The 13,528-nt window shown below is 34.6% G+C and overlaps 1 protein-coding gene across 7 annotated transcripts in view; it reads right to left on the minus strand.

Moving 5' to 3' along the window:
- The window catches only part of CSNK1A1 (casein kinase 1 alpha 1), a 54,942-nt gene that overhangs the window by 4,327 nt on the left and 37,087 nt on the right, over positions 1-13,528 (minus strand). For 2 of the 7 annotated variants that reach the window (XR_008915134.1, XR_008915133.1), the window contains 5 exons: positions 11,787-11,865; positions 9,918-9,992; positions 9,140-9,246; positions 7,253-7,401; positions 630-939 (listed from right to left, as the gene is read on the minus strand). Coding sequence is in view for 5 of the 7 variants with exons in the window: in XM_007473852.3 (XP_007473914.1) it covers positions 7,248-7,401; positions 9,140-9,246; positions 9,918-9,992; positions 11,787-11,865 (415 nt within the window). In the remaining 2 variants the exon portion in view is untranslated. Of the gene's footprint in view, positions 1-629; positions 940-7,247; positions 7,402-9,139; positions 9,247-9,917; positions 9,993-11,786; positions 11,866-13,528 lie in introns of those variants that run through there. The other 5 variants (XM_056811452.1, XM_007473853.3, XM_056811451.1 and 2 more) reach the window with 3 other exon arrangements.

Consider the following 13,528-nt stretch of genomic DNA (forward strand, 5'->3'; position numbering starts at 1 on the left):
ACAAAACTGTACAATTCAAGATGAACCCAATTCTTTCATGGTCAGCCCCAAAGCTGCAATTAAATGGAAATGACAGATTTTTTAATCTTAAAGCTTGTAGTCATTCTTAAAAATTTCAGTTATAATTTGTCTTTTTTTAAAGGAATCTTATGAATATGTGAAGAAATCTCAACAGTTATACATCCAGAACCTAACACTAAATTAGAAACAGGGCCTTAACTATTTTTGCTGACAAATCATTTGCAATGTAATTAAAGGTTAAACTATTGGTCAATTTTTTTTTTGAAAGGGGAAGAAGGAAGGGAAGGGTCTTTCTTGCTTCCTTTAAAAAACATGCAATCTGCAATTATAAAAGACTTCTATTCATGTAATCTGACCTACTTTGAGAATTATTCTGTGCCAACTAGACTGCTTTCATTAGAGATAAATGTTTAAGGAGGGACCACTAGGTCAGTGTTGGAAGGAGTGGTAGCTAATTCCAGATTCAACTCTTCAATAGGGTCAACAGTAGGATACTCCACTGGATCATCATTCCTCTAGTAAATTATCCTAGGATTTCAGTGGCGCTCAATAAACATTTATTTGGGGGGAAGGGATAGGGGAAAAGGAGAACCAATACGCATATCCACCATATATATAACATTTGGGCTTTGCATCTCATCTTCAAGCATTAAATACTCTCTTGAATTCTTTTTCCAGTTAGCATAATCCTTTATTCCTTGGCTTTTATCTTTCAGTCCAGATGAAGCCAGCAACCTCCTGGCTTCCAAAAGATAAAGGTCGCTTAAAGATGCCATCTTCACGGAAACTTCAGCTAAACTAAGGGCTAAATCCTTTTCCTCCTGGAAACAGTAAAACCAGAGCTTGAAGTTAAGGTGATAGTCCATAAGTCAGTGGTATGCATCTGGCTATTTTTCTACTTTGAAGTTTCTCCCAAACCTGCAAATAAATATTAAAAAAAAAATCAAATTTTATATAAGCTGGTAGAGCCTATAAATATATTATTAGTCTGTGTATATGGAGGTTTTGTGGATGTTCCCTGCACTACAATTTCCCACATTTCCCACTTTGATCAAATCAGAAAAGACCAAAAATTAGCATTTATCTAATATAGCAAGTTTAGAATCCCTTATTGAAAGATAACAGCAATATCTTAAATACACAAATGGGGAGTTTTCCTTCATTATTATACCTTTTTTGGGGTCAATTTTTAAAAACTAATTTTAACAAGTTAAACTACAAGAATTCTAGAACTATAAGATAGTAACATAAAAAATTGATTTAATAGCAATAATGCTACCTTCCCACAGAAACTTTTTTAAAAATCCAGTAGTGGGAAGAGATAAAGGAAATACATATTTCTTATCTTTATAGTTAGGTGTCATAAGTAAGGATTAAAATACAGCAAGTACAACATTTATTTTACTTAGCTCAAAGATGACCACAATAAAACTTAATGAACTTAAAAGCTCTCAAAGCTTTACTATAAGAAAGGTCACCATTTTAGAGATTTGTGAAGCTGTTTTATTTGAAATACCTGTTATACTGACTCCTCTCCCAAATTAGAAGACACTCTGCATTTTAGACCGTTGGATTGATTCCTCTCCCAAATGGAAGCTATTCCACACCATCATTGTATTACAGCAACACTGTACTCCAGTTAGTTATTCGAGGCCTTCTCGCTTGTTATGGAGCTACTCAGAAATAAAGCAATGCCAAGAGTATGAAAAGTTCAATGAGTTTTTGGAAAAAAATGGCAGTTCAAATTCCAATAGATTCTTTGACATTCATCTTCTTTCTTGCTGGATTATTTAGCTCTTTGCAATCCAGTTTTATTGTTCAACTTTTCTTCAGTACGCAGTCACAATTCTTCCAGCACCTCCTCAGATTCAACAGATTTCTTCCTGAGTGTATTATCATTTTCAGATATTGTTTATGTTCTTTCTTTGCCTGTGATTTGCACTATGCTGCTGAATTACCAGTCATGTTCCTAGCAGTAATTGGTGAAGTCAGAAGAAGTTAAGCTAGACAAAAACTGAAGATGATGTCCAGTAGACATTGGAGGGTAAGAAAAGAAACTGATAAGGTAGGCATCATCATGAAATAATATCACTCCATTTATTTTGAATGCCAACATTCTCCCAATGTAGAGAAAGATCACCGTAAGTCAACAAACTATTACATACTTGCCTTTGCTATCTAAACTATAGCAGTATTTACCATAAATGTTAAGCAAATTTAACTCATGCATATACGAACATTAGACTGGAAAGACTTAAGAGATAACAAATGCACACTTCCTACATGAAATTTTTTCACACTTGCAACATTACTTTGAACACTTTTGCCTTTCCTATCAAGATACTGGTAGTTATTACTTGACAATAGAGTGCAAACTCAGCAAATGAATTATATTCTCTCATATTTCATACAAGAATCCAGCTGAAATGTACATTTACAGGCCACTTAGTTTAGTTGAACCTTTCAACTAGTTCAGGGATTTCCTTTATCACCACATAATGGCACTTCACCTCCAAGCATATTCCATTTTTGACAGCTCTAATTTATCTTTACATTATCCCTTATAGTTTATGCCTGAAATCTCTCTCCCTTTAACACTTATCTGTTCTCTGGAACAAAAACTAAATTCTAGTTTCTCTTTCATACGACAATGCTTCAAATAGTTCAAATTGTGTTCATTATTTTTATTCTCTCACCCACAATGGCATCCCAGATGTTCTTTTCTAGGTCAAAACATCCCAAAATTTCTTTACTAGAACTTCATATGACATAGCTAAAAGACTTCTAGCCACCCTGGGTATTCTCTTCCGGACATATCTATGTCTTTGAAAAAAACAATACAGCAAAAAAACAATACAAAAGCAGCTGGTTGATCAGATGAGAACACAATTTAAAACTATCACCTCACTAAATTCTGAACACACATTTCTATTAACTCTGGAAAAAATTCATTATCATTTTTTGGTAGCTATACTACATAGCTAAACTTATACTAAACCTACAGATAACACGAACTCTACTTTCATATTAACTGCTTTAAAAGCCAAATTTCTCCTATCCTATAATAGATATGACTGATTTTTAACCTAAATTTCAAGCTCACATTTACAACTATTAAATGTTATCTTGCTAGTTTCCACCCATCATTCCAGGCTGTTGAGATATTTTTGAATCCACCTTGAATCCAGCGTATTACCTGTTCCTTCTAGATTTTAAGCTGAAAATTTAATGAGGGAGTTTCCTTAATATCTTCATCCAAGTTGTTGAAAAAAATGTTGAACAAAGTCCTGCCTGACATGCATCAAAATAGAGTGTCCCAAAAGCTTTAACCTGTGGTAAACTTTTGGTACACTCTGTATGCCTTTTTTTAAATGTCACAGGTTATCTTATTATTTCCTAACTTTGAAGGTTCTAATAAGGTTGCCTTTCTAAAAATTAGTAGTTAAGTGCTCATACTAATCCATTTTGCATATTCTTTGTTTCTGCATTCACTGTGAAAAAGTAAAAGTTAATGTCCATCAAAACTTAAGTTGACCCTCTTATAGCTCAAAAGCCCTGGTAGACACAAATGTTTCTTTATTGGAAAGAAGCTAAATAGTATATTACATCATAAATATAAGTCATATTTATTTTTAATGCATTTACTGCCTGAATTTCCCTCCTCTGGTTTCTAGGAGGAAGATGAACTGTTTGGGCCCTTTGAATTATAGTGAAGTTTTATCCTGTACCACCCTCAGTAAACTTGTTTTTTTCTGAGAGATACACCCTTATTTGCTCAGGCTAACTGGAATTGATCTTCTAATTATTTCCCCTTTCTTTAGTAAACTCAAGTTTTCAAAAAAATATTCCACTGCTAGTCAAATAAATGTGTTGAAAGAAAAATGAATATGTAACTGAAAAAATTGTATTTACATTTCTTCAGTGTCTTTATTAGGTTTAGGGCTTATAGTTTTACTTTACTGTTTTAAAGACAGTATTAATATTGACAATCCAGCCTCCTTGTCTAAAGGAAGAAGCAAAGGAGGGATCCCAAGTAAGGAACTAAGGAGTTAACCAAAAAATGAAGGGCCAGCCACTCTCAAGCCAACTCTCAACTCTCAAGCTTTTCAGTTTACTAAAACAAAAAACAAAAAACCAACCACTTGTTAAAGAAAAGTTCTTTTCATTTAAAAAGAAAGGCTCTTCTTCCTGGTTAGTGTTTCAAAATGGGGGAAAAAATATGCAAGAGAAGAGACTATTAAGGGAAAACTTTTTTTTTTTAAATCAAAGAGGGAGCAAGATTTGAAAAACAAAAATGTAGAAAGTTAGGATTTGTTTAGTACTTGGGCTTTATATAATAATCCAAACAAACAAAAAGAAATATTGGTAACTTAACCTTTAAAAGTCAATTTTTAAGCTAAAAGAAGAATTCTTATCTTCTGTCTTAGATTCAATACTGCATATTGGTTCCAAGGCAGAAGAATGCTAATGGTTAGGCAAGTTGGGTCAAGTGATTTGCCCAGGGTTCCAGGTCCAAGGTCCCACAGCTAAGAAGTAACTGAGGCCTGGCTTGACTCTCAATCCTTCAATTTTTAAGATTTCTGTTAAGTTTTTGTATTAGCATATTTTAACCACACTATCTAAAACGTTCAGTAGTAGGAAAACAAAAGTCAGTAATATAAAACAATCCAGGGCTTTATATTTTCTTTAGCAAGTCTGTATTAGTTTTGATTTAAAACAATTCAACTTCATTTAGAGAATGTGAAGCAATGAACTGACTATATCCCCCAACTTGCAAAATCTTAAAAATTCTAGGAAATATGGGGAAAAGACCATCTTTAGCATTATATGTCATTTTCTGGTGCCTCAATACTTTGATCATATATATGATATCAATAAAACACAAACACACACACCCTTACCTTCCATCTTAGAATCAATACTGTGTATTGGTTCCAAGGCCGAAGATAGGGGGGGTTAAGTGACTTGCCCAGGGTGACACAGATAGGAAGAGTCTAAGGCCAGATTTGAACCTAAGACCTCCCATCTCTAGGTCTGGTTCTCAATCCCCTGAGCCACCAAGCTGCACCCATAAACAATATTTTACATGAAGGCCAAATATTTTTCCCCACAGACTGTCTTCTCTGAAAGACCAAAGTCAATGTGATGTAAACTCCTTCAGTTAAAAAAAAAAACAAAAAAAATTCCTTTGTTTTCAAACAAATCTTAATGACCATCTTTTTTATTTGGGGGGTGGGGGGGGGGGTTAAGGTAAAGTAATGCATTTTTCAGAAAATTAGCACACATGAATACTATGATTTTTGCAAAAATCAAAGAATTTTAGGGGGAGAAAAGCCCCATTACACAGAAAAAAAATTTTTTTTTTAAAAATAAAACCCTTACTTTCTGTCTTAGAACCAATACTGCGTATTGGTTCCAAGGCAGAAGAGCGGTAAGGACTAGGCAATGGGAGTTAAGTGACTTGCCCAGGGTCACCCAGCTGGGAAGTGTCTGAGGCCCAGATTTGAACCTAGGACCTACCTCCACTCTCTAGGCCTGACTCTCAATCCATTAAGCTACCCAGCTGCCCCCCTACACAGAAAATTTAAAACAATTTTGATTTTTTGCAAAGACATAGGAATTCAAAGTATGCCTAGAATCATTTAAAGTCTATAAATATTGTAGAGAAACCCATATTTTAAAAGGAAAGGACAGAGTTGTTCTTTTTGTCCTGAAAAAGACAGAATTGGGACCAATTCACTAACAATTAGAGTTGTCCAAAAATGGAATGGATTTGCATTAAAAGTTCCCTGTCACAAGAACAATTGTTATTTTATCTATTTATCAGGAGCGCTTCAGAAAATGTACTCACAATAATGAAATCTCTAACTTTGAAAACTAAATGCTTTACAAGTTCTCTCTCAAAGATAGCTAAAGCCTGAATCAGAATGTTCTAGGTTAACTGATATTCCAATCAAATTTGGAGTGTTTAATTTCCAAAAAAGATCTTAGCTAGAACTAACTTTGAATTAATACTGTTCACCTTTTTGACTTGAAAGTTATAAAAAATATATGAAATGTTATAAAAGATTCTGATCCGTCTACAGACCAATGGCAAACTGAAGACTATATATTCTAACTAGATCAGTAACATAGCAATAAAGACATAACATTTAAAAAATCAAACCCCATCACCATTTCCAACAAAGGCCAGCAAAATTTCCAGTAGGCTCCCAAGGAGGAAAAAGAATGCAAAAACGAAGTGGAGCTTCAAAGCAAGCTAACATACTGAGTGTAAATTGCCATATAATATAACCTCCACTCCCTGAAAGTAGTAGGTAAAGAGGAAGACACCAGTAACGCAGCAGCCCCTTCCCCATGAAAATAGGCATTTTCAAGTTGCAAGCTTTTATATAAAGAAAATGCATAGAAGCTTCACAATGAATCTCTAAACTATAACCCAAGTAGCCTGCAGTTTCCTAAAAACCCTTAAATCTGAAATCCCCAAATATTTGGAATTAAGAAAATTGTAAAATAACTAACATAATCATTCAACTCCTCCATTTTAAAGATATATTATTTAATAATGAAAATTCTTTGCAATTAAGAGGCATAATATGAGGAGCAGTTGTAGTAATTCCCCCCATAACCAATGAAATAAATCATGCCCTCAATTTTCCACATTTATTGCCACATTATCAAGCAAAGAAAAAAAATCTTAAAATGGTTATTTTGAATAAAAGACGCCAAAATACCATGCCTAACTAAATCCATTTTCTAAAAGGAGGAAAAAAAAATCAATAAGTATCAGGTCCAGGATTTTGGAGTGAATAACTCATTGATCGCATTCCCAACACCAAGTCATTGTTCTTGTTTTGAAAAGGGGGTTAATGCATAAGTAAAAAGATGTAGTTGTTAAAATGACCCAACATCCCAAGAGAAATGATATAAATATACACACATATTATGAATATATATATATCTATATCTATATCTGTATGTATGGACAAACACACACACACATATATATATACACATATATATATATATATATGAACAAAGACATTTGGGTTTAAAGTTAGTAGTCAAATTTTCCAAGGACGTCTGGTGTTTGTTTTTTTTTAAAAGCAAGAGCCAAATGTGTGTATTTTAAACCACCTCCTTGATCTAACACTGTTATAAATTACTGACCGACCCAAATTGTGCGTTCAAATTTTTCCCGTGTAACGTCACTTGGTTCTTGGCTACTAACCTTTCATGTTACTCTTGGTTTTGTCAGTTTGCTTGCCTGTGGGGGTTTGGGCCTGCTGACCCTGCCCACTGGAAGAAGCTGCCTGCTGGGCTGCTTTCTGCTTTAACATTGTCCAATCAAATGTGTAGTCATACTGGTGGTTCAGAGTCCTAGGGGGAAAAAAATAACTTGTTTCATATCAACGCATGTATACTGTTGTACTCAAACACCAAGAACAGACAATTCATACAACAATCTATGTCTAAGGGCTTGCTAAAGTTTATATTTATGTAATACATTTCCATATTAGAGAACTTGCTGTATCCCATAAACTGGGATTATAAACTGTATTTATAGAACAAGAAAGCCTGTGAGGAAGATATATCTGCATTGCCTAGGGACATGGCAACAAGGATTTAGAGGTTTATCAGAGAAATAAGTAATGCCAGTCAAAAGAACATTTCCTCTTGGTTAGGAGATAGTGTAGCCACCATCACTGGTGCCTTATTTCTATACCTTGTGACATGAAAATAAGAGAAATACAATTTTTTTTGGTCTTATCTCTTGCCATGGTGAGGGAGACCACTTCAAATATAGCTTCCCATATATATAAATATAACCTTTGAGCATTAAAAACAAGAGTTAAAAAAAAAAACAAAACATAGGTCAAACCACAGAATTCAAACTCACATTAAGATAAAGCTAAAATGCCATGAAATAAATATCACAGATTATCCCCCTCACATGTTTGTGATCCTGCTTTTGCCAATTTACATATAGCCATACACACTACTCTTCAAGACAAAATGGGAGATAAAGTACCATGATAGAAGTATATAGAGTAGTGAGAACATGGATATAATCTACACTTGGCTCAGATAAAGACCTAAAGACTATGGGGGCATGGCACTCAGATCCAAGATTTCTGGTTTCTTTTAACTCTATGAACAGCGTTTGTTTCTGAGACTGGAGCCAATGCATTGCAAATCTGCAGTATATTTATACCATCAAGTCTCATTGTCCTGAAAAAAAGTAGAAGCAGCTAACATTTCAAGTAAACATCTGAAAATCTGGACTATGGGTTCTTTAAGAGCTGATAATTTCAAATGCTGTGTGTGTGTGTGTGTGTGTGTGTGTGTGTGTGTGTGTGTGTGTGTGTGTGTAGAATGATTGACAGTAACAATAACAGTAATAACAATAAAAACTAATATTTATATAGAGCTTATGAAGTGCCAGGCATTGTGCTAAGCACTCTACAATTATGATGGCAATAGAACTTCCCTCTAAGCTGAAAATGATGCTGGTAAATATCTTATTTTATGACAAGATTAAAAATTCAGAGCTTGTTTCAATTAACAAGTCTGATCCCCAAAGAGTCCACTATACCTAAACAAAAGACCAAAACTAAATTTAATTCCAAAAAGTATTCAAAGAATGTCATTTTCATTCTCAATCGTGTATTTGTAAAAAGCTTTATAAGACATTTCCACAGTAATCTCATCTGATATTGGCAAGCGGCCCAATGAGACAGGTGGGGCAGATATTTAAAAAGGTAATTTGCCCACTGAAGTCAACAGCTAATAAACAAAGAGCCAAGATTATAAAAAAGTTTCCTGTGTGCCAATCCTAGGCACTTCTATGCTTTTGATTTCCTATGAATTTTGTATTTTCATAAACTATTTCCTCTGAAATCTTGGGAAAGCATTACCATCATTATTTAAATAAGTCCTTTTAAGATTTATAATGTTCTTCACTCTTGATCCTCATCATAACACTCATTTTACAGACACAAGCAAAAGCTTGATTTTATTCAGCTTATTTTGCATAGTACAATATAAGTGAAAGGAAAGGCTAAATTATGATGAAATTTCAGTGGGATGCTTTATCCTCAACAATTTCAAAACTGACCTGAAAAGAATACGAAATAGTTGCCTCAGATACATATAATCTGGTGCTTCTTCAAAGCGTAGTCCACGACAATAGTTTAGATACATGGCAAATTCTGCAGGAAATCCCTATAGGATCAGGAATTAAAGTAAGCAAGTCAAAGAAACATACTGCATGCCTAACAGAAAACATATGCAATTAAACAACAATTAAGTAGGAAATGATGTTTACTATTTTCAAAAGGACTGAAAATATAAGTTACCACCCTAAAACTTGGTTTGCCCACACTGTACAACCAGTTGTTTCCCTGATTACTCCCTAATACTGACTAATTTTTCAACAGTAGAAATGGGGAGATGGGGAGGTGTGGGAAGGAATCAAATTCCCCATTCCCATAAGGAAGTACCCATAAATGTACTTACATATGTAGGGCAAATTAGTCTAAACAGTCTAAAATATGTTAGCATCAAGAGCTATTATATATTAAATATCACCCACACTTGGCCAATTAACTGGAAAGTCAATTAAAATACCACGGCATAATTCCTAGCTGTGTAACCCTGGGCAAATCACTTAACCCCAACTGCCTAGTCTTTACTGTTTTTCTACTTACAGATTCTTAGTATTGTTTTGAACACCGAAAGTAAGGGTTCTCATTTTTTTTAAATTGCATTAGTATAAAACAAATTCATAAAGGTTACTGTCTACTCTTTATAGCATGTTCAAATTTCCATACGTGTCATAATGTGCTTTTCTAACTGCTAATCAATTAAATGCATCCATTTTATCCTCTACTCACCTTACATAAAACTTCAACAGGAGTGGACATCTTCTTTTCACTAATCTTTTCATATTTTTGTTTCTTTGTTGCAGCCTATGGAACATGGAAAATATAGTATGCTCAATTATAAATTATCAAGGGGAACAACTTTAGAGATTAAAAAGCAAATAAAATAAAATGTAAAATTCAGAACATAATCTAATGTCCTATATTCCATTTTGAAACTTATACCAATCTTGACTTCTCTAAAGGATACATAAAAGGACCTCTACTTTTGTAGTTCATTCAAAGCTGCAAGTTTTCAATAATGTACCCATTATACAAAGGCAAATCTAACTCATCAACAGAGTTGCAGGCCACATCAATAATATTCCCCAAGAAGTAAAGATGAAGAGTAAAGGAAACCTGCGTGCCCCAGTCAGAAGAATTCCCCCACTTGTTTACTCCCCAATACTAATTTCTCAACAGCACCAATGGAGATGGGTGTGGGGGAGAAATGAAGGAATTAAACTTCCCATTCCTGAAAGTAAGAACCAGAGATCTACCACTTGATAGATGTACAAATGTACGCAGACTTTTAGGCTCTCAGCCAGAATTTCTTCATTTACAAATAATATCTACTTCAAGGGTTGCCAAGTATTAAATTATATATATATATATATCATGTTCAAGAGATTAACTTAGCCCATACTCCAACTCAAATTAAAAGACAGTGGAAGGGTATAATTTGCCAATGAGAAACAGTTTATGGTCAAGTCATAGACTTCTTAGCTAGAAGGGGGGGGGAGGTGCGAGGGGGCTTTGTGGAGAAGCCCAATATCAGCACCTCGGAGACCACAAGCCCTGCTTCCAATGCACCCTTACACATACAACAGTTGAGAACAACCTAGGGAAAGCTCACAAGACATTTTCAGGAGGTGAAAGCATCACCAGAGCAAAGTGAGCCAGCTTAGCTGACATGGCAAGGCACCATAAGGTATAGTATGAAGTGGCATGGGCTGGATGGGTAAAACCTTGATCATTACATCCCTTCAAATGTGGATAGAAAGCCTGAGACAATGAGACTGAGTCTCCTTAGATACAAAAAATGAGAGCAATTCTCAAGGAAAAAAGTCCTTTTGTCTTTGCTACCCATACCTGTAAGCTCCAAAGCCCTTAGACTCCATAGTTTACTAACCCTTCAGAATTCTCCACTTTCCCAGTGCCCATTACACAAATAAGCCAAATAAGAAAGACTCATCTCTATTCCTGTGCTTTAAAAAGTAAGTCCAGGGCAGCTAGGGGGCTCAGTGGATTGGTTAGGCCTAGACAGGAGGTCCTGGGTTCAAATCTGACCTCAGACACTTCCTTGGCTGTGTGACCCTTGGCAAGCCACTTAATTCTAATGGCCCAGACCAGTGATTACAAACGTTTTAGAGACCTTAAAGACAAAGTGCCCAAACTGCAACCCTCATGCCACATGTGAGCCCCTGTGCTCCCATTTGGGCTGCTGGGCAGAAGGGTGGGTCAGGTGAAAACTTACTTCAGGCCCTTTTGGAGAGGGGGAAAAGAGCAGTCCCCTCCAGCACCAAAGGTTCACCAACATGGCCTAGCCCTTACTGCACGCTCTTCTGCCTTAGAATCAATTGATCCTTAGAAGGTAAGGGTTTAAAAAAAAAAAAAACACCTTAAGAGTACTAGATTTCATAAACCTTTTTTGTGTCAAGGACCCCATTGGCAGTCAGGTAAAATCAATGGACTCATCAAACTGTTTAAGTGTGTAATATATACAATATTGCAAAGAAATTATATTAAAATGTAGTTATAATGTTTAGATGTTCAATATTTTAAAGATAAGTTCATAGATTCCAGGTTATGATTCCCTGCATAGTTAAAAGTATGACCTACCTTTAATCCTTGCCAGGGCAGGCTGGTCCTGTTAAAATACATCAACACATATCCTAGAGACTCCATATCATCACGACGACTAAAGAAAAAAAAAGTAATTTTAGGAATTGTGTGAGTATATACAAACATACATTTTTAGAAGAACATTAGAAATGTTTTCTTACAAGAAAACCTATGCAAATTGGCATAATAAAATAAGAAATTCAGAAGTATGAAAGGAAAAATTCATAACAGGTTTGGTTTTTTTAAAGAAATAACTAGATTGCAAATGGAGAGAATGTTAAGAATTAGTTGCCAACGAACCAACACATTTTCACAATGCTTGATGACTTGACTTAAAGGAGAACAATATAACTTGGAAAAGCAAATCCATTAATGGAAGCTGAAGCACACCAAGTACCAAAACAACTCTGAAAGCTTTGCAAAGAAGCACAATACAATTAAAATTTAGGTATACTCAGTAGTACAGCAAAATAAAAAGTATGAATTTAAGGCTTGTTTTTAAAGTTAATAATAGTTCCTAGAGTACTTTGTAAGTAATAATATTTCTAAGACTTTCCCAAGTAATCACAATCTAAGAAAATTACCTTCAAGTGTATCTGGATTTTAATTTATGATTTTCCCAATACTAAAAACCACCTCATCAAAAAAGGAAACTAATAAACACATATCTATTTAACGTCCTTTGTATGCACCTAAAGGACAAAAATATTCCTATTTTTAAAATGATTGATTTAAAGCAAAACTATTATTGCATAAGAGAACAGAATTAATAAAACATTTGACAAAGTCTCTCATTCTGGTGTGTGGGAAATTAGTGATATAGGCTAAAAAATAGTAAAACTCAGTGGAATTAGTTGAATGGCTAGACTCAAAAAGTCATCATTTTAGTCAATTAATAGTCAAGTCAGTCTCAAGTCTACTTTAATATTTTTACTGAAGAGTCTGAAGAATCCCAAGGACCCAATGAGAGGCAGCACAGGGTAATAGGTAAGAATCTACTTCAGTCAGGAGTCAGACTAATCTAAAATCAAATCTAGCTTTTGACAAATTTGCTGTGTGCCACTGGGCCAACTCACTTTTCTTTCAATGCCCCAGAAGCTCTCCAAACATCACATAACAAAATCCAAAATACAGTTTCTTTAAAAGTCCCTTATATTTAGCAGTCACTGGTCTAGTGTTCAAAAAAGTAATAACCAATAAAGGTATAGATAATGTAATAATTAAATTTGTAGACAAGATAAGAGGAAAGAATGGCCCAACAAAGTGAATAAAGGAGTCAGGATTTAAAAAGATAACAGGCTAAATAAAACACAAGGCAGAATCTATTGAGATGTTATTTAAAAGGTCTATATAAAATCTTGCACTTTGTTTTCAAAAGAATTAAAATAAAAACAACCTCAGAAGTATCACATAATGGGGAATTGGCTAAACAATAATTTATGTGAAAAAAAGTTTGGGGTTTTGATGGACAAAAAACTCAATGATCAACAATGATGCTGGTAGTTAAGTTAATGAAATCTATGGGGTCACAATAAAAGGAATAGTGTCCAGGACCGGAGACAAACGATAATTCTAAGTCTATTCTGGCCCTGGTCAATCAGAGTATTGTGTTTAGTTCTAGGCATACAGGAAAGGGAAGTTGACAAGCTGGTGAATATCTACAAAAAACTAAGACAATAAAAGGTCTTGAAATCAAGTCACATAAGGAATAGTTTTAAAGGTACTGAAGTTAAGTTCAG

Source organism: Monodelphis domestica, chromosome 1, assembly GCF_027887165.1.
Source record: "Monodelphis domestica isolate mMonDom1 chromosome 1, mMonDom1.pri, whole genome shotgun sequence".
NCBI lineage: Eukaryota > Metazoa > Chordata > Mammalia > Didelphimorphia > Didelphidae > Monodelphis > Monodelphis domestica.